The sequence below is a fragment of the Macaca nemestrina genome, chromosome 7 (assembly GCF_043159975.1).
Source record: "Macaca nemestrina isolate mMacNem1 chromosome 7, mMacNem.hap1, whole genome shotgun sequence".
Lineage (NCBI taxonomy): Eukaryota > Metazoa > Chordata > Mammalia > Primates > Cercopithecidae > Macaca > Macaca nemestrina.
This window is the reverse complement of record NC_092131.1, coordinates 35,131,478-35,153,024: the sequence shown is the minus strand read 5'-3', so window position 1 is coordinate 35,153,024 and position 21,547 is coordinate 35,131,478. Positions and strand designations below refer to the sequence as shown.

At 46.4% G+C, this 21,547-nt stretch overlaps 1 protein-coding gene across 10 annotated transcripts in view; it reads right to left on the bottom strand.

Annotated features, from left to right (window-relative positions):
* The window catches only part of LOC105494301 (double PHD fingers 3), a 287,462-nt gene that overhangs the window by 212,705 nt on the left and 53,210 nt on the right, over positions 1-21,547 (bottom strand). For 3 of the 10 annotated variants that reach the window (XM_011762608.3, XM_011762607.3, XM_011762609.3), the window contains exon 1: positions 16,309-18,992. The exons of 1 other annotated variant lie outside the window; for it this stretch is intronic. In XM_011762608.3, coding sequence (XP_011760910.1) covers positions 16,309-16,450 — 142 coding nt within the window. In that variant the 5' untranslated portion in view covers positions 16,451-18,992. Of the gene's footprint in view, positions 1-16,308; positions 19,005-21,547 lie in introns of those variants that run through there. 6 more of the 10 variants (XM_071099909.1, XM_011762610.3, XM_071099910.1 and 3 more) reach the window with 4 other exon arrangements.

Below are 21,547 nucleotides of genomic sequence, written 5' to 3'. Positions count from 1 at the left end.
ATTCTGTTGTGGTTACATGGGTATACACATTTGTTAAAACTCATAGAGCTATATACTTTGAATGAGTACATTTCACTGAATGTAAATTATATCATAGTTTTAAAAGAACTTTTTAAAAGTCAAGATGCAAACTGGTGAAAATATTTGCCACATGTATGACAAATTAATATTCTTAATATACAAAATGTCATGCAAGTTGATATAAAAAGCATCAAGACCTCAATAGGTCAAAGGACACATAAAAGTCACAAAAGAGGAAATAAGAATATCTAATAAACAGGTTAAAATTAAAACAATGAAATGCTGCATTTCACAAACCAAACGAGCAAATTTAACAAACCAAATGAGTTTTTTTGTTGTTGTTTTTTGCTTTGATAATTTTTGTTTTGTTTTTACTTTAATGATAATGCTAGTATTGTAGGACAAGATGAGCACTCTGCTGGTAAAAATATAAATTGATACATTTCTAGAATACAATTTGGAATACTATTATATAAGTTTTAGCAGGAAGGTTAAAGTTAAGACCCAAAACCTTAACAATTTTCAGATCATTTGACCCACTTCTAGAAACCTGTGCTAAGGAATAAACAAAGATGAATGATCAAAATTAGAGATTTACAGGCAAGAGTTTTCAGCCAGGCACTGTGGTTCACACCTATAATCCCAGCACTTTGGGAGGTCAAGTTGGGAGGATCACTTGAGGTCAGGAGTTCAAGACCAGCCTGGGCAACATGACAAAAACCCCATCTCTACAAAAAATTTTAAAAATTAGGCTAGGCACGGTGGCTCACTCCTGTAATCCCAGCACTTTGGGAGGCCGAGGCAGGCGGACAACCTGAGACCAGAAGTTCAAGACCAGCCTGGACAACATGATGAAACCCCATCTCTACTAAAAATACAAAAATTAGCCAAGTGTGGTGGCACATATGTTTGTAATCCCAGGTACTTGGGAGGCTGAGGCATGAGAATCACTTGAACCTGGGAGGCAGAGGTTGCAGTGAGCTGTGAGCATGCCACTGTACTCCAGCCTGGGCAACAGAGTGAAACTCTGTCTCAAAAAAAAAAAAAAAGAAAGAAAGAAAGAAAATTAGCCAGGCGTGGTGGCATGCACACTACTTGGGAGGTTGAGGTGAGATGTGAGAGGCAGAGCCTGGGAGGCAGAGACTGCAGTGAGCTGAGGTCACACTACTGCACTCCAGCTTGGGTGACAGAGTGGGACTCTGTCTCCAAACAAGAAAAAATAAGTCTGGCCCTGGTGGCTCAGTCCTATAAACCCAGCACTTAACAAGGTAGAGGCAGGAGGATAGCTTGAGCCCAGGAGTCCAAGACCTCCCTGGGCAACATAGCAAGACCCCATTCTCCACCAAAAAAAGGGACAAACAAGAATTTTTATTACTGACTTGTTTCTAGCAAGAAACAATCTACGATAAGCCACTAGGTTGAGTAAACGCTGGCATCAATATGATGAAATATCAAATATTGTCCATGGTACAAACTTAATATTTCTCAAACATACTCAATGTATACACTATATAAGAACCTTAGAAAGGAATGAGATGTGTAGATGACTTACACTCATGAGTAGAGAAATGCATAAACAAATTGTTTCATTGCAGCAAAGATTGGAAATCATCTAAATGTTCAACAAGAGAGGTGAAAGTCGGCCAAGTGCACTTGCTCATGCCTGTAATCCCAGAGCTTTGGGAGGCCAAGGCAAGAGGACTGCTTGAAGCCAGGAGTTCAAGACTAGACTGAATAACATGGCAAGAGCTCATCTCCACTAAAAAAAATTGTTTAATTAGCCAGGCACTGTCGTGTGCACCTGTAGTCATAGCTACTCAGGAGGCTAAAGTCAGAGGATCGCTTGAGCCCAGGAGTTTAAGGCTATGATCACACCACTGCACTCCAGCCTGGGTGACAGAGCAAGATCTTGTACTGAAAAAAAAGAGGTGAAATTAAATAAATCATGGTATGTCCACACAACGAAATGCTATGCATCTGTTAAAAACAAGCCAGATCTAATCTATGCCCTAGGCTGGGCGCAGTGGCTTGTAATCCCAGTACTTTGGGAGGCCCAGGTGGATGGATCACCTGAGATCAGGAGTTCAAGATCAGCCTGGCCAATATGGCGAAACCCCATCTCTACCAAAAATACAAAAAAATTAGCTGCGTGTGGCGGTGCACGCCTGTAATCCCAGCTACTCGGGAGGCTGAGGTGGGAGGATCACTTGAACCTGGAAGGCGGAGGTTGTGGTGAGCCAAGATTGCTCCACTGCACTCCAGTCTGGGCGACAAGAATAAAATTCCATCTCAAACAAAATAAAATAAAATAATCTATGTCCTAGATTGTTAAATTTTTTTTAAAGGTGCAGAATAGGGAACTTGGAATGCTACTATCTGAAGGGAGAAAAAAATAAAAGGACAGATACATATTTACGTTCGTATAACGTCACCAGAAAGATATAGAAGAAAAATAAAACAGGTAAGTCTATATTGAAAGACTAGAGTCTGAGGATGTGAGAACAGGGGTGAGAGAGACTTAGATTTACTTTTTGCTCTCAATTACTTTCCGTAGTGTTTAAATTTGTTACCATATACAGGTTTTTCTTTTTCAAAAAACACCACCAAAAACAAAAACCACCAATTTTTTTTAGAAGGAAGGGGAGTGTTATGGATTGAGTTTCTTAGAAGGAAGGAGAGTATTATGAGTTGTTTTTTAGAAGGAAGGGGAGTGTTATAAGTTGAATTATATCCCCTTTATACGTTGAAGTCCTAACTCCCCTACAAGTTGAACACCCCAAATTCACAAATCTGATATGCAAAATGCTCCAAAATCCAAAACTTTTTGAGCACCAACATGACCCGTGAAGATCTCACCCAATTTCCCAGAAGCCCTCACTCCCATCGGACTAGAATCTTCCTTTCAGAGGCCTTTCTTTTTCTCATCCCTGTTGCTACCAGTACAAAAAGCAAAACAGGGCCGGGCGCGGTGGCTCAAGCCTGTAATCCCAGCACTTTGGGAGGCCGAGACGGGTGGATCACGAGGTCAGGAGATCGAGACTATCCTGGCTAACACGGTGAAACCCCGTCTCTACTAAAAAATACAAAAAACTAGCCGGGCGAGGTGGCGGGCGCCTGTAGTCCCAGCTACTCGGGAGGCTGAGGCAGGAGAATGGCGGGAACCCGGGAGGCGGAGCTTGCAGTGAGCTGAGATCCGGCCACTGCACTCCAGCCTGGGCGACAGAGCCAGACTCCGTCTCAAAAAAAAAAAAAAAAAAAAAAAAAAAAAAAAAAGCAAAACAGAAAGACACTAAAGCAAAACCAAAGTTTTAGTCACCAAAACCAAGTGGGCTGGCGAGGGAGGGCAGTGGTTGCAGGGAAGGTTTTAAGCTCACCAGGCCCTACAGCTGAGGTTTCAAAATGGCAGCTAACTGGACGCCATTTGCTCTACATCTGCTCACCCAAACCTCCCTCCAGTTCTCCAAGGGGTGTCCCTAATTACTAGCACAGTCACCTGCCAACGTGGAATCTGGGTCTCCCTTCTTTCAAACATTAGAGATGTGAGACCAGAAAGATTACTTCCCAGTGCCAGAGAAATGGCTAAGAGGGAGGAACAAGGGGGAGAAGGAGACCTTCACTGCAGCATGCAAGGACATGGCGGACGCGCCCCATCCCATATCTCAGCTATTATGCATTCCCAACTGGCTTGGCCAACATCCAGAGAGACTCCAGGCTGGTGAGTCTGTGAATGTGAAGCAGAGATAAGCAAGGCGGCGAGGGGGAGTTCGCCCACTGTTATATATGGGCTGCAGCACTGCTGTGGCGTGGAGTCAGGGGAATCTTCCATTTCCAAGACATTTCTGCACTCGATCCTGCTCCCAAGACTAAGAATTCTTTCTTGGCTTCCTCCCACTCCCTGGAATGTAACTAAGCAGTTACCTTGAGAACAAGGAAAAATTGGGGACTAGGGAGGTGTATGAGTGTTTTAATGTGTTAAAAATCACATTTACCCTGGATACTTGTTTGCAATAAAACAGAGAGTAGGAAACTCCATTCTTACCTTCATCTGTGGGACAGGCACCCGGTGGCAATCCTTGTGAGAAATATGAAGAGGCCAAGCTATGCTTAGGGAGCTCAGAAAATGCTATGCTTCCTTCCAGCTGCAGGGAAGCTGAGCCACTGGGGAAGAGTGGATGCATTTGGACAAACAGGAATGGATGGAAGGCTTTCTAGGATAGGGGACCTCATGAGCAAAGCCTGAAGATGGGGTAGTTCTTGTCCTAGCAAGAAGGAAGTATGAGGAGAGGCAAATAAATATTTTCTAGAAGCTGAGGGCTCAGGCACTGGAAGCTTATCTACCTTCTCCAACTCTAAGGTATCCTCCAAGGAGAGCAAAATTCAGAAACAAGGGGCACCTGCAAAGTGGTGGAGGAAAGTGGAGGAAAGGAATGTCTGCCCTGAGCCCAGCCCCAGGGCCAGATGCCGGGAAAAATTCCTGGGATTATTTGGTGCTGTGTGAGATGGATCTGGAGCCACCCTGGCTCGAAGAGGGATGTGGGTTTGGACTGGAGCTGCCAGGACTGGTCTGGGGCAAGCTAAGGACACTTTCTGAGTGTCCACATTTTTGTACTTGCTGTTCACCAGTATCTCCTTTCCCCGCTCTCCTCCCTGTTCATGGAAATCCTTAAAAATCATCTCCTCTGGGAAGTTCTCCCGATGCACTCATTCAGAATTAACCCACCACCCTTTATGTTCATTCAACAATATCTCTTTTTCCATTTATGTTTTCTTGAGACAGAGTCTCACTCCGTCGCCCAGGCTGGAGTGCAATAGCCCATCTCAGCTCACTGCAGCCTCCACCTCCCAGGTTCAAGCCATCTTCCTCCTCAGTCTCCCAAGTAGCTGGGATTACAGGGACCTGCCACCACACCCAGCTAGTTTTGTATTTTTAGTAGAGAGGGGTTTCATCATGTCGGCCAGGCTGGTCTCGAACTCCCAAGCTCAACTGATACGCCCACCTCAGCCTCCCAAAGTGCTGGGATTATAGGCGTGAGCCACCATGACTGGCCTACACTTTCCTATATGCTCTTTTTTTATGCCTTGTCTTTTTTTTTCTTTTTCTTTTTTTGAGACAGAGTCCCACTCCGTTGCCCAGGCTGGAGTGCAGTGGCTCAGTCTTGGCTCACTACAACCTCCATCTCCCAGATTCAAGTGATTCTCCTGCCTCAGCCTCCCAAGTAGCTGAGACTACAGGCGCATGCCACCATGCCCAACTAATTTTTGTATTTTTAGTAGAGACAGGGTTTCACCATGTTGACCAGGCTGGTCTCCAACTCCTGACTTTAGATGATCCGCCTGCCTCAGCCTCCCAAAGTTCTGGGATTATAGGTGTAGGACACGGTACCCAGCCTATGCCTTGTCTTATTATTAGTCTCCCTCTCTTCTAAATGTAAACTCTCAGATGTCAAGAACTAGATCTTATACATCTTTCTGACCCCATCCCCCAGCACCAGCTCTTCCCCAGAGCAGACACTCAGTAAATACTTATTCAATTGAATACACAGACCCACAAGGAGCAACCTGGTACTGGCTGACATTTTTGATTCCTACATCCATTCATTCATTTGCTCAACAGCCATGTGAGTGCCTAGTATCTGCCAACCTGGCTCGCTCTCTCTCACAGAGCACACTCGAACTGTTTCATCAACCAGCTAAAAGTAAGTTCAGTATCAATTCAGGGCTTCTTTCCAGGTCTAGAACACAGAAAATGTCACAGGACCACCTGAACACCGCACGGGGGGTGCAGCCTACATTCCATTGCCTGTTTCCGTCTGGATGGAAAGCCACACCCTCAAGAAGGCCCCTGGGGAAGACACATTGTCTGGGATGTGGATGAGGCCCCCACAGGCTCTGCCCAGCCCAGCCCACGCAGGGGAACCCTAGATACGCCTATCACAGGAGATGGCAGTTAAGATAACTCTGCCTACGTAGGCAGTACCCTGTGGATACTAAGTAAGGAGCTGGTCATTTGGAATGAGGCAGGGGAGCTCTAGGAAGTCCTCTCTGCAGAGTAGACGTGGCCATGGAGGTGGGAGGATTAACTGAAGGTCATGAGAAAAGTCTGCCCTTCTCAGAGATCAATAAGTGTAAATTACTTGAGAGTCCAGGAACTGCTCTGCCATGGAGGAAAAATACAGATGGGGGCGGGGGCTTGAAAGGGAGGGGGCAAGTTAGGGACAGTCATTGATCTCGGCGGCCTCTTCCAAGTCTAAAACTGTAGGATTCTAACCTGAACCTGCCCTGCCAACAACTTGAAAAAGTTGTCTTGAGATCAGGGACATGTGGAGAGAAAGTTGAATAGCATGTCAGATAATAAACCAAGAAGAAATTGTGAAGTCAAAACAAGGGATAAATTTTCCTTATCTCTCTAAGACATGCATCAAAGCAGCTGGCTGCTGTCTGCCTGGCCTGGGAAGATGATAATGGTTTTTAATGGCCTGTAAACAATAGGACCAGCCTTTGTAATAAAGTTTAACCAATTAATCCTTTAGGCTTCTCACTGCACTCTGCCTACTCCTCCCTCCTCCTTTCTGTGATGGGGCAACCTTCAGGGATCTGAAAAGCAAGGGATCCGGCCCCTAGACTCAAACCTGTAGGTGACAATAAGAGTTGTCCAGAGGAAGTGCTAAAGAAAATTGCCTCTATCCTGATCTGGCTAAAAGGATCAGGGAAAAGGAGAGAGAGGAGAGATCATGCATCAAGGAATTGGCACAAGAGATAAATTTCATTCTTATTCAGGAGCTCATTCATTCATTCAGCAAATATTCATGAACACCTACTATGTGCAAGGCATCTGCAGAGGGTGCAAAAGTATGCAAAGAAAATACCTGCCCAAGATGGAATTAAAGCCATGGGGGACGGGGGTGGTACTGAGAATAAGACACATTCACAGATATCAATCATAAAAGTTAGTACAAGAGCCTCTGCAAACCACTGCACAAGTCCAGGCCTCTTTTTCCATTTCATTTCTTCTTTCATGCGCCATGTTCCACTTGGGGCGGTTACAACAGACAATATTCAGAAAATGGAAGAATTAGAAAGAGAAGAAAGTGGAACACGCAAGGGAAAGAAAATCAAGGCCCTCCTCCCTCCTGCCATGGCCTTCTCTGTCTTCAGCCCTGGTTCTGGAAAAGAAAAGGGTGTATTGTCACTAGAGGCCTCCAGGCAGGTCCATGCCACTGAGTCACAATTCAAGCCATGTTTGCTTCCTACACCAACAAGGCATATCTTTGCTGAATTGTGCAATATTCTAGCCACTTGGGTTTTTCTACTTGGTATACCAACTCCCAGTACTCAACAACCATTCCCTTTACTCTTTTTTTTTATTTTGAGACAGAGTCTCACTCTGTCACCCAGGCTGGAGTGCAGTGGCACAATCTCGGCTCACTACAACCTCCGTCTCTCAGGTTCAAGCGGTTCTCCTGCCTCAGCTTCCCAAGTAGCTGGGACTACAGGTGCCCGCTGCCATGCCCAGCTAATTTCTTTTTTACTTTTAGTAGAGACAGGGCTTCTCCATGTTGGCCAGGCTGGTCTCAAACACCTGACCTCAAGTGATCTGCCCGCCTCGGCCTCCCAAAGTGCGGGGATTACGGGCGTGAGTCACTGTGCCTGGCCCCCCTTTACTCTCAAACACAGTGTGTGCCAGCTGTAGTGGCTTATGCCTGTACTCCCAGCAGCTAAGGAGAGTAAGGCAGGAGGATCACTTGAGCCCAAGAGCTTTTAGGCTGTAGTAAGACAAGGTCACACCACTGCATTCTAGCCTGGGCAACAGAGCGAGATCCTGACTCTTAAAAACACAAAAATACAATGTGTAATGGTGATATAATAATTCAAAGGTTAATAATCTCTACTTTTGAAAACAATAATGAATACCTTGCTTTGCATTTGTGCAGCCTCACTTTTTTTCAGAGTTCTTCAAAAAATATTATCTCATGTTCATGCCACAAGCAACCTTGAGTGGTAACAAAGGTTAAACATTATTATCTCTACTTTAAATTTTCCCTCCTTTATCCATTTGTTTTCTACTCAACAAACAGTGGTTGAGTACTTGCCATGTGCTAAGCACCATGCTGGCTACAGGGTCACAACAACATAGCAGAAAAAACAGCAGATCCTGCCTTCAACAGGTTCACAGACCCATGGGGAGGAGAAGTGAGGACGTGGTCCCTGTCTCCAGGGTCTGGGGCATCTTCCAGAGGAGAAGATTAAAAGATTAGCATGGGCCAGGTGTGATGCTCACATGTATAATCTCAACACTTTGGGAGGCCAAGGCGAGAGGATTGCTTGAGCCTAGGAGGTTGAGGCTGCAGGGAGCCGTGATGGTGCCACTGCACTCCAGCCTGGGCAACACAGTGAGACCCTGTCTTTAAAAAAAAAAAAAAATTAGCATGATTTCACCAGGTAGAAAAGAGAGGAAAGGGGATTCCAGAGAGTGGGTCAGCAATCTGTGCACAGAGAAGACTGAGCCATCTGGGGCATCCAGACCATGGGGTGAGAAGCAATGGAGGGCAAAGGCTGAGAAAGACTGAAGAGGGAGGCTGGGCCTGAACAACGGAGCCAAGAGTGCCTTGCCAAGAAGTTTGGACTTTATCCTTGGGGTAATGAGGAAATCACTGAAGGTTTTAAGCAGAGGTGGGTGACGTGATCAGATTTATGTTTTAGCAAGATTACCCTGGCCGCGGGATGGAGAAAGCACTGGACTAGGAAGAGACTGGGCAGACTCTAGAAACATTCCCAAAATAGAATTTGCAGGACTGGGTGTCCCACTGGAGATGGGAGGAAACGGAGATAATAGAAACAGCTTTCTCACTTGGGCTCGAGGGGCCCTCGTCCAAGATAAGACACCAGTAAGAAAGCCTTGCCCAAGGTCACCTAAGTTACTTGATGGCTGACTCGAATCAAGCACCTCAAGTTCCTTCTGGTAGAAACCTCTTAGTCTGCTTCGTTAACATCAATCAGCAATAAATTTAACCATCATCTTCCAGGCTTTCCTTGTTTTCCACTTTATACATGTTCACTTTTTGTCCTATGGAGATTATTCAGATCATTAGGGCAAAATTCCTTTTGACCTCCCATAAGGCCTCTCACAGTATAAGACAATATGTGGTCAATAAATATTTGTTATTAAATCAAACTCCAGGAGCCCCAAGAACCCATCACCAGACATTGCCTTACTTATAACATGAGATATTTGCCTTCTTTAATCCCTAATAAACAGTTTTTTGTTTTTTGTTTTCTGATTTTTTGAGACGGAGTCTTGCTCTGTTGCCCAGGCTGGAGTGCAGTGGCGCAGTCTCAGCTCACTGTAACCTCCGCCTCCCAGGTTCAAGCAATTCTCCTGCCTCAGCCTCCCGAGTAACTGGGATTACAAGTGCATGCCACCACGCCTGGCTAATTTTTTGTATTTTTAGTAGAGACAGGGTTTCACCATGTTGGCCAAGCTGGTCTCGAACTCCTGACCTTGTGATCCACCCACCTTGGCCTCCCAAAGTGCTGGGATTACAGGCGTGAGCCACTGCACCCAGCCAACAGTATTTTTTATGTAATTCCTAGATCAAGTAATTCCTAGATGTTTGAATTTCACAATCCAAGATAATTTTTTTTTGAGACAGAGTCTCGCTCTGTCACCCAGGCTGGAGTGCAATGGCGTGATCTCTGCTCACTGCAATCTCACCTCCCAGGTTCAAGTGATTCTCCTGCCTCAGCCTTCCAAGTAGCTGGGATTATAGGCACCCACCACGACACCCAGATAACTTTTTTGTACTTTTTGGTAGAGACGGGGTTTCACCACGTTGGCCAGGCTGGTTTCAAACTCCTGATCTCAAGTGATCCGCCTACCCCGGCCTCCCAAAGTGTTAGGATTATAGGCGTAAGCCACCGTGCCTGGCCACAATCCAAGATATTTCTAACAACAACAACAAAATTGGAGCGTTCAACATGGCCTTGCCAACTTTTTTTTAACACCATTGTTTCTTAAAAGAAAGGACATTGAATACATATCCCCAAAGTCAGGATAATATAATTGTAAGATGAATTTTCCAAATTAAATCAGAGTTCTTCAACCTCAGATCAATTAACACTGGACTGAAGAATTCTTTGCTATGGCAGTGGAGGGGAAGGAGAAGGGGGAGCTGTGGGAACCCCCCCGCCCCAGTTCGGAACCACTGAATTTTTTAAAGTAAGCTTTATTAGAAATCCAGTTACACGGTCCTTATATTTTGGATGAGTGAAAACTATCACAGACTGATGTCAGTCCCTAAACAGCTTTTAGAAACAAGAGACTCAGAGGTGAAGAGTGTGGAATTTGAAATCAGACTTGAACTCAGATCCCAATTCCACCTCTCCTCATTCCCTGACCTTGAGCAAGACACTGTTCCAAGCCTCCCTTTCCTCCCCTGCGCAGTGAGGACGACACCACCTCATCCCGGTTGTTGGGAGGATTCAGTGGAATAGATGTGACACACTTAGCATGTGATCGTCGGGAAAGGAAGTATGACAATTTTAACATTATTTCTACCACTTCTCTAACATATATGGTATCTAATACAAATTAATGACTGCTACCCAAATTTCAGATTTCTGGGTCAAAAGGACCTTACACATAATATAGTAGACTTTCAATAAACACTTACCGAATGGATAAATGAACCCCTTGCCACCCTAATCTCACTAGTTCCTTCCCTCAACCCCGACATATCTGAGTCCTTTTCTCCTTTACTAAACCTTTCTCCAATCCTACCCATGGGAATTAAAGCCATAAAATAAGCCTGGCACACCTCGAGCCTCTGCCCTGGGCTCTGTGGGTGGGAGCACTGTGGATCACCCCCACCTGTGAGAGCCTTTCTTCGGGGCCAGTCATGAACGTCCCCCATGTCATCAGCATCTTCAGGCTACCGCTGTCCTTCTTGGATATTTAACCTGGAGGTGGGCCAGGACAGAGAAAGGAGGTGGCAAGATCCTTGAACAAAAGGAGCTATAAAAGGGCGTTGGGGGAAGCAAGGCAAACGGCAGATTAAACAAGCAGGCACCTCAAGGAAACGTGGCGGCGGGGGGCGGGTTCTGAGCCTCTCTGTCTCCTAACTTGACAGCAAGCAGGTCAGAGTTCCTGCCACTTCCTTCTAGTAGAAACCCCACCAAGCCCACCTCCCCGCCTCGGCAGGCAAAGCACTGGTAGCTCTCTCAAGGGAAAAAAAAAAAAAAAAAAAAAACACTCCTTGTTATAAACCAGACACAGTCCTGGCCAAAGCCCAGCTAACAATAAATTTCTGGGGTTCATCTCACAAGTACATTAAGTATCTTCTGACAATTTCCCAAAGGGCTGGGTTTTTCTGGCTATCACAGGGCTGTAGAATATTGAGTACAAAGACAGGGCTTCAAGAACAGGGGATCCAAGCCCTCATTTCATTGATGGGGAAACTGAGGCTCAGAAAGGGGGAAGGCATGTGTTCAGGATCATCCAAGTATGCTCCCGTCAGTGACAGCACTGAGCCAAGAACTCAAGGCTTCAGTTTTGGCACTGGGTTTTGCCAGAGGCTTGAAAACATACCAAGAAGAGAAAGATGTACTATGAACTAAATCTCACTTTTCCTGAAAATATAGATGTGTGCTCACACAGGCACACATGCGCATAAAAGGTAGGGAAAGAGGAAACAAATGTAGCAAAAGGCTGGTAAATGGTGAATCTAAGTGAAGGGGATATTGGTGTTCATTGCACTATTTTCACAACTTTTCAGAAGGCTTGCCATTTTTCCAAGGAAAAATTTGAGGAAGGGCTAGGTATGGTGGCTCATGCCTGTAATCCCAGCACTTTGGGAGGCCAAGGTGGGAGGATCGCTTGAGATCAGGAATTTGAGACCAGCCTGGGCAACATAACAAGACCCCATCTCAACAAAAAAATTAAAAATTGCCTGACGTGGTGCCAGGCTGGGACTATAGTAGCTGTAGTCCCAGCTACTCAGGAGGCTGAAGCAGGAGGATCGCTTGAGCCCAGGAGTTCAAGGCTGCAATGAGCTATGATTGCACCACTGCACTCTAGCCTGGACAACAGAGTAAGACCATGTTTCTTTTAAAAAAAATTAAAATTAAAAAAACAAATTTTGAGGGAGAAAGATAAAGTTCTAACTAGCAATCTAAGATAAACAAAAATTTTTTTTAAAAAAATAATTTGGAAAAGAGTAGGAATCCCTCCTTTAATTTCATTCAGTTTCCCTAGCTAGGGACTAACATCCTTAGGAAAAGTTATAAGAAATCCAGAGGTTAAAGGGGTGGGACTCCAAACAAGTAAGAGATTGCCGGTATTCATAGCAGTCCGTAGCTATGGCAATCTTGGAATCCAAATAAAATTTCAGAATATTTTGTCCCATCGGCTCCTATACATATATGCTGGTCACACCATGTATCCTCTGTTGTTTTTGGTGCAAAAAGTAAAGTAACTATGAACTATAGATAGGGCAGATGTCAGAACTTTTCTAGGGGACTTTATTGCTTTTGCAATACAGGTGGTTTATAAATGCAATACGATACAGTTTAATTTCTATTCAGTTTGCAAATTCCTTCACATAACTAAATCATTGAATCAAAATCCACATCCAACCCACACTCACCATGTTCTCTATCCATATTAGTAGTTGGTTTGGGCCATACTGGGTCCATAATCCAGTCCTGAAAATGTGTCCTGGGCCACATATATAACTCATACCAATAGCAGGGCACTCAAGGCATGATGATTTGAGGGAACACAACCTATCCAAGAAACCTCAAGGAATTCCTTATGGCTGAAGTAAGGTCTGAGGAAACCATGAGCAGGGGAATATGACTTGGAGAGAAGGTAGAGGTTAAATCCAGGAGGGCTCATACACCCAACAAAGGGGTTGGAAGTTTATCCTTCAGAAAACAAGGAGTCACTGAAGGGTTTTAAATAGGCAGTGATATAATTGGATCATTCTGGCAGAGTACAGATGGATGAAAGTAACTCAAAGCTAGGAAGTCTATCGGAATGACAAAGTCCTGAACTAAGGCAGTCTGAGCGGGAGTGATGAACTGATAACACATTAGGAAGAGCTATTGACCAAAGTAAATGGACAAAACTGGTTGGGAAGAGGGCAGATGTGCCTGAGAGAGAGGAGGGATCCTAGATGACGTCTAGCATGGCCAACTAGGTAGATGATGATAACACTCATCCTGACGGGGAATCCGGGAGGAGGCGAAGGCTTGGCAGAGGAGCGTGGTGAGTTTTGAACATGTTGAGGTCCCAGTTGGATATGCAAATACGAAGCTCCAGAGAGAAGCCCAGGATGAATATGTGCATTGGGAGTAACCAACATTATGTATGGAGATGGATGCCAAGGGTGCGGAGGAGGTCAGCCAGAGAACTGGGGGCAAAACAAGAACTGAGTCAAGGACAGAAACTCTGGGGGAAAAAAAACATTTAAGGGCAGCCATGGAAGAGGAGACCCCAAAAAACGTTGAGGAGTAACCAAAGAGGCAAAGACCTAGGCCTGCTTTTAAGTGACCCACTAAACTCCTCCATCTCCACAGGCTGGTCACACCGTGCTGGGGTTGGGGAAGGAACAATCATGTGTTAAAATAAACTCATTTCTCAATGAAAAGACAAACAGCCCAATTTTAAGATGGGCAAATAACAAATAGATATTTCTCCAAAGAAAACATACAAATGACCAATAGACACATGAAAAAATAGGAAGCATCATTCGATCATTAGGGAAATGCAAATCAAAACTACAGTGAGGCTGGGCATGGAGGCTCACACCTGTAATCCCAGCACTTTGGGAGGTCGAGGCAGGCGGATCACTTGAGGCCAGGAGTTCGAGACCAGCCTGACTAACATGGTGAAACTCCTTCTGTACTAAAAATATAGAAATTAGCCAGGTGTGGTGGCGCACACCTGTAATCCCAGCTACTCAAGAGGCTGAGGCACAAGAATTGAACCCGGGAGGAGAGGGTTGCAGTGAGCCGAGATTGTGCCACTGCACTCCAGCCCGGGTGACAGAGTGAGACTCTGTCTCAAAACAGAACAAACAAACAAACAACCCACAATGAGGCCAGGTGTAGAGTCTGATGCCTGTAATGTCAACACTTAGGGAGGCCAAGGCAGGTAGATCACTTGAGATCAGGAGTTTGAGACCAGCCTGACCAATATGGTGAAATCCTATCTCTACTAAAAATACAAAAATTAGCTGGGCATGGTGGCAGGTGTAATCCCAGCTACTCAGGAAGCTGAGGCAGGAGAATTACTTGAACTGGGGAGGCGGAGGTTGCAGTGAGCTGAGATCGTGCCACTGCACTCCAGCCTGGGTGACAGAGTGAGACTGTCTCAAAAAAAAAAAAAACACAAATGAATGAGATACCACTTCACACCTGGTGAGATGGCTAAAATCACAAACATCAGCAAAGAGGTAGAGAAACTGGACCCCCCATACATCACTGATGGGAACACAAAATGCTGCAGTCACTGTGGAAAACAGCTTGGCAGTCCTTCAAAACTTCAAACGCTGAGTTACCATGTGACCCAGAAACTCCTCCCCTAGGTATATACCCCAAAAGAATTGAAAACCTATGTCCACACCAAGACTTGTACATAAAGGTTTATATTAGCATTCTTCATAACAGCCAAAAAGCAGAGATAACCCAAATGTCCATCAACAGATGAATAGGTAAATCAAATGTGTATTCATACAAGGGACTATTACTCAGCCATAAAAAGGGAGTACTGAAACATGAAACAACACGGCTGAACACTGAAAACATTATGCTGAGTGACAGAAGCCGGATGCAAAGGCCACATGTGTTATATGATTTCATTTCTTTTTATTTTTTTTCTTGAGACAGAGTCTTGCTTTGTCGCCCAGACTGGAGTGCAGTGGCGCGATCTCAGCTCACTGCAAGCTCCGCCTCCCGGGTTCACGCCATTCTCCTGCCTCAGCCTGCCGAGTAGCTGGGACTACAGGCGTCTGCCACCTCGCCCGGCTAGGTTTTTGTATTTTTTAGTAGAGACGGGGTTTCACCGTGTTAGCCAGGATGGTCTCAATCTCCTGACCTCGTGATCCGCCCGTCTCGGCCTCCCAAAGTGCTGGGATTACAGGCTTGAGCCACCGCACCCGGCCTATACGATTTCATTTCTATGGAATATCTAGAATAGGGAAATCCAAGGAGACAAAAAGCAGATTAGTTGTTATCAGGGGCAGAGGGGACAGGGGAGTGGGAAGTGTCTGTTTCCTGAGTGCAGGATTTCTTTTTTTTTCTTTTTCTGTCGCCCAGGCTGGAGTGCAGTGGCGCGATCTCGGCTCACTGCAACCACTGCCTCCTGGGTTCAAGCAATCCTCCTGCCTCAGCCTCCTGAGTAACTGGGATTACAGGCGTGCACCACCACACCTGGCTAATTTTTGTATTCTTAGTAGAGACAGGGTTTCACCATGTTGGCCAGGCTGGTCTCAAACCCCTGACCTCGTGATCCTCCCTCCTCAGCCTCCCAAAGTGCTGGGATTACAGGCATGAGCCACCACGCCAGGCCAGGATTTCTTTTTAGGGTGATGAAAATGTTCTGTCGTCAGCTGTGGCTGATGGTGGATGTACGAACCACCACTGAATTATGCACTTTCAAGTGGTTAGAATGGTGAATTTTATGTTGTGTGAATTTTCTCTCAATAGAAAAATTCAATCATCCTTTAAAAAGTGACCCAGAGCCACAAGGCGCTGGGGAAGCAGTTTCTCCAGCTTGCAGCAGGAGCTCCAGATATTCTGAGTCAAGAAGCCAAACAGCCTGCTTCCTGGGAGACCCTTAAATGATGTCTTCACGCATCCACAGCTGGGGGAGGGGGCGCTGACGAAGAGGAGAAGATGGAGCATTGGCCTTCTCTGGCTGCTCACTCTGTGGGCGGACTGCCTCGCCCACTTGTAAAACCCCATATGCCAGGGGGGCAGCAAGACATACATGCAACTATGTCTTGACCCGCAGCAAGACAGCAACTAGGTCTGACCTGGGCATAGTTACCCCACAAGGACAGGAAAGGAGAAATGATTTCCAGGCCCAGGACACCCAGAAGCCACCAAAAACCAACCTCTTGATTCATCCCCCTTATTTGACTCTTCGACCCTAAAACCTGTGCTTTGTGTTCAAGATACACCTGCTGGAGACAACACTCCCAGACACCCCGAGGCCCAGCAGTCACCACACGGGTGCCTCAGGGAGATGCTGGAGACACAAGTGGCTTTGAAATGAGTACAACTTACATAGCTTCCAGGTGTGCTGTGGAAATCCAGGCCCAAAGAAGAAGCCAGTGAGGAACAGGAGGCTGACCATTGTGTTCTCAGAAGGGGTTAGAGCCTCTGGGGTGGGGTCACTGAGGACAGAGCATGGCGTTCTGCGGATCATATCACATCTCTACTTCCCTCTCCAGTGATATGTTTCCCTCACTCTCCCATTTTGCTCCCTCTCTCCCACCAAACTCCCAGGGCAACCCTGGATAATAAAGCGACCGAATATGAATGCTTCCAGGTGGCACACCAGCACTCCAGAGAAACTGTCACAGCAGGGGGGCAGTGCTGGGGTGAGAAGCAAAACCCCTGGCCTACTCCAGCCACTGGATAAGTGCACCCTCCTCCATGCCTCCCTGCTCCTGCCTGCCCTGAAGGGAGAAGGAGCGCAGTGAAACTAGGTCTTCCCTTGGGGTTCTGACCACCTCGTGGGGAGATTATGATTGCCCTGTGGTTGCCATGCCTACTGTGATGTCACTCCTTTTATCAGTCTATCTGGATGAATTTTTTTTCCCTTTTCTCTGAAGGACAACCTCCTACCCAGTGCTTAGGAGCCCACTGGGAGCTCCCGCCCTTGTCTTATCTGGATCTGGGACCTCAGAAGACTCCACATTCCTAACAGGAGTAGCTTTCGGGATGAAGAAAATCTCTCTCAAGCTGGTCAATCTACTCCTAGATTGAAGCAGAACCAAACAGAACCTATTTCAACATCCCCTCTCAGAATGCAAACAGGAGAGGAGTGTGTGGAAAGGTCCAATCACCTTTACTTAATTGGTCAGAAGAAAATCACATTTTTTTTTTTTTAAGACAGAGTTTCCTTCTGTGGTCCTGACTGGAGTGTACTGGTGCAATCTCAGGCTCACTGCAACCTCTGCCTCCCAGGTTCAAGCAATTCTCCTGCCTCAGACTCCTGAGTAGCTGAGACTATAGGTGCACACCACCACGCCTGGCTAATTTTTGTGTTTTTATTAGAGACGGGGTTTCACCGTATTGGCCAGGCTGGTCTCGAATTCCTGACCTCAAGTGATCCACCCATCTCAGCCTCCCAAAGTGCTGGGATTACAGGCATGAACCACCACACCTGGCCAGAAATCACTTTTTAAGTAAAACAGTGCAAAGAAGAATAAGGGTGGGGGAAAGGTTTACTGATCCCACACTTTGTCATGCACAGAGGAAGGCAAAGGAGGAAAGAAAACCCTTCCTAAATGATCACTTGTCATGCTGTCCAGCCATGGATCTATAGGGAGTTTCATGCCAATGAAAAACATTTCTTTGGGGTCCTACTATGCATCAGGCACTGTGGCAGGTACTGGAGACTTAGTCCCAGCCCTTAAGGAACTAATAATAAGATCACGGCCAGGTGTGGTGGCTCACGCCTGTAATCCCAGCACTTTGGGAGTCCAAGGCGGGGTGGATCACTGTAGGTCAGGAGTTGGAGACCAGCCTGGCCAACATGGCGAAACCCCATCGCTACTAAAAATACAAAACTTAGCTAGGCACAGTGGCAGGCACCTGTAATCCCAGTTACTTGGGAAGCGGAGGCAAGAGAATCGCTTGAACCTGGGAGGCAGAGGTTGCAGTGAGCAGAGATTGCGCCATTGCACTCCAGCCTGGGAGACGCAGCAAGACTCCACCAAAAAAAAAAAAAAGAGAGAAAAAAGAAAAAAAGATCACTGTTGACAATCACAACATTTACACAGGCTCCTTCAAAAGAATCTCTTCTCTAGAAAGATAAGCTGAGAGACCAGACAGTTTGTCTACGGCCTTCATGAAGTGAAAGGAGGCAGACAGGAAAGGAGCTGGACCATGGACAGGTTTTGCTCCAGATCCTTGAGTGAAGACCGCAGCCTGCTGCAAGCTGTTTCTTCATTCCGTCTTCCCCTCCTGGAATCTGTGGCGGCTTCCACAGGCGGTGAAAGAAGGCAGCAACAGTGGCTCCAGTGCCAGCTGCAGCAACCCCACCAGGGGAATGGGGCCACCCGACACAGAGAGGGCATGAGGGCCAGGGACACTGTCCCTGCAGCCAGCTAACCCCTCCAGTCAAGTCGACTTTCACAAAACGGGCCTGCTCCTGGAAGTCATTGAGGCCATTGTTGAAACACAGCACCAGGCCAGGCACGGTGGCTCACAGCTGTAATCCCAGCACTTTGGGAAGCCGAGATGGGCAGATCACTTGAGGTCAGGAGTTCAAGACCAGCCTGGCCAATATGGTGAAACTTCGTCTGTACTAAAAATACAAAACTTAGCTGGGCGTGGTGGTGCACACCTGTAATCCCAGCTGTTCGGAAGGCTGAGGCAGGAGAATCACTTAAACCCAGGAGGCAGAGTTTGCCATGAGTCGAGATTGAGCCACTGCACTCCTGCCTGGGCGACAGAGTGAGACCCTGTCTCAAAAAACAGCACCCTGGAGAAGACAGCAGTCCTTTCACACTGGAAATGTCCAGACTTATTACATAAAAATGGCAATTACTAGCCAGGCGCAGTAACTCACGCCTGTAATCCCCGCACTTTGGGAGGCCAAGGCGGCAGTGTAATCCCAGCTACTTGGGAGGCTGAGGCAGGAGAATTGCTTGAACCCAAGAGGTGAAGGTTGCAGTGAGCTGAGATCACGCCACTGCACTCCACCCTGGACGACAGAATGAGACTCCATCTCAAAAAAAAAAAACAGGCCGGGCGCGGTGGCTCAAGCCTGTAATCCCAGCACTTTGGGAGGCCGAGACGGGCGGATCACGAGGTCAGGAGATCGAGACCATCCTGGCTAACACGGTGAAACCCCATCTCTACTAAAAAATACAAAAAACTAGCCGGGCGAGGTGGCGGGCGCCTGTAGTCCCAGCTACTCGGAGGCTGAGGCGGGAGAATGGCGTAAACCTGGGAGGCGGAGTTTGCAGTGAGCCGAGATAGTGCCACTGCACTCCAGCCTGGGCGACAGAGCGAGACTCCGTCTCAAAAAAAAAAAAAAAAAAAAAGGCAATTACTGTTGGCATCAGTAGCATGGTTGTTTTCAGCCAAAACTTAAGACACAGAACTAGCCTTATCTTTCCAGTATATGGTATCTCTCTTGCTATTTTTTAACAAATTATCTATCATATGTATTCCTTTTTTTTTTTTTTTTTTTTTTTTGAGACAGAATCTCGCTCTGTTGCCCAGGCTGGAGTGCAGTGGCATGATCTCGGCTCACTGCAACCTCTGCCTCCCAGGCTCAAGCAATTTTTGCACCTCAGCCCCCCAAGTAGCTGGGATTACAGGCGCCCACCACCACACCCAGCTAATTTTTGTATTTTTAGTAGAGACGGGGCTTCGCCATGTTGGCCAGGCTGATCTCAAACTCCTGGCCTCAAGTGATCCACCTGCCTCCACCTCCCAAAATGCTGGGATTACAGGTGTGAGCCACCGCACCTAGCCATATATATTCTTTTAATGACAAGTGGGAGCAAAATCGTATTCCTGTTTTCTGAATGAGAAAACCAAGGCTAACAGAGGGACTCCCAAGTAATATCAACTTGCAGACCTGTGATTTTTATCTTAAATACTGGCTTTGAGGGACCTTTGGTGACAGCAAAGGTACTTGGCAATTTGTGTGGAAGTCACCAAATAAGCCACAACTATGAGTTCTTCTGTGGTCAGCAGGGCTGGGGATGTGGCAGGCAGGCGTGGAAGTGAGATCCACGTGAAAGACCTAAGCATTGACTCCCCGAGGGACTGGTGAAAGGACACAGGGGCCAAATAGATGTCCGATTTGGCCAAAGTGTCTTCCTTTTTCACAAGCCCGTCTGCCTTTCACCTGTCCTGAGGTAGGACAACCGGAGGCCCTACTTTGCTGTGCAGCCCACTCTCTTGGGGACTGTAGCCCAAATAGGCTGCTCTCCCTACACACAGATGAGAAGCTTTGCCACCCAAAACCAAGAAAGGGGCCAGTGAAGACACACAGGGAATGCGCAGTCAGTGGTGGCTGATTTTGTGGAAGTAGCAAAACCTGCACTGTAGGACCCACACCTGTGAGAGAGGGCCCCGCAGCAATCTGAGCTTGGATCAAAGCAGGTGGGTGCTCCCTCCACTGAGGGCAGCAGAGCCCAGCTCCAGATGCGATCAGGAAGTGACCTGAGAAGCTGGAGTTCTGGACTCACAGACCTGGGCTTGAATTTCAGCACCACTCAGTCACTATGTGGTCTTGAGTGACTTGCCCTTGTTTTTCCTCATCCATAAAATGGGGATAAAAATACCTGACCTTGAAAAATCATGCAAATGCCAGCACAGTACATACATACAGCAGAGACAGGAGCTAGAATTATTGATTTGCCAAACGCAGCAGTGTCTGGACTCAGCCGCCCACTTCTGACCAATGTCCTTCACTTGGCAACACAGCTGATCTGGAGGGTAAAGCCTGCAGCCATGGAACCGAGCGCTCGCCAAGGTAACTGACCCATGTGGGGCTCAGAGCCTTGTTCTTATTAGAACTACTCTAGTTTGTTTGATTTTTTTTATTTATTTATACACATAATTGTGTGCATTCCTTTATGCATATGTATACATACATATGCATATGTATAATTTATTCAAATAGCATCATATCACTGATACTATTCTCCTATGCCCTACCCTCCCACATGGCTACCCACAGCCCTGCCTTTCCAGGTGGCCCATGTTAACATCTTAGTTTGTGTCCTGCCACAATTCTCCCCATACTCATGTAATTTTATACACATAGAAACTGAATAGTGACGTTTTGGACAGTGTGGGGGCATTACTGTTTAACAAAATGGAATTATACATCATACACAGTCTCACCCTTTTTTTGTTCTACCATAATTTGCCAAAATCCTTCTACTGGTTCTGTTATGATTCACAACATAAAGGTGTCAAAGCTATTTGGCCATTCCCCTACTGATGAGTATTCACTCAGTTTCAACTCTTGGCCACTACCAACAAAAAAGCAATACATTCCTTGACAGTATGTCCTAACCAAAGACCATTTTCCAACCAGACAAAAGGCCAGGTCCCAGGATGTGAAGGTCACCCATGAAAAGGACCTCATGATGAACTCCTGATTCCGCCACATCATCCCTAAACTTCTCCTTAGAAAAGAGACCCTCTGCTCCTAGAAATACAAATTCCCAGGCATAGGTCTGGCTTCCAAACTCTAGCTCTTCCGGTTCTTACTGTGTCAAGTCAATTCTGCAGGTCTTCATTTTCCCATCTGTAAAATAAAATCATT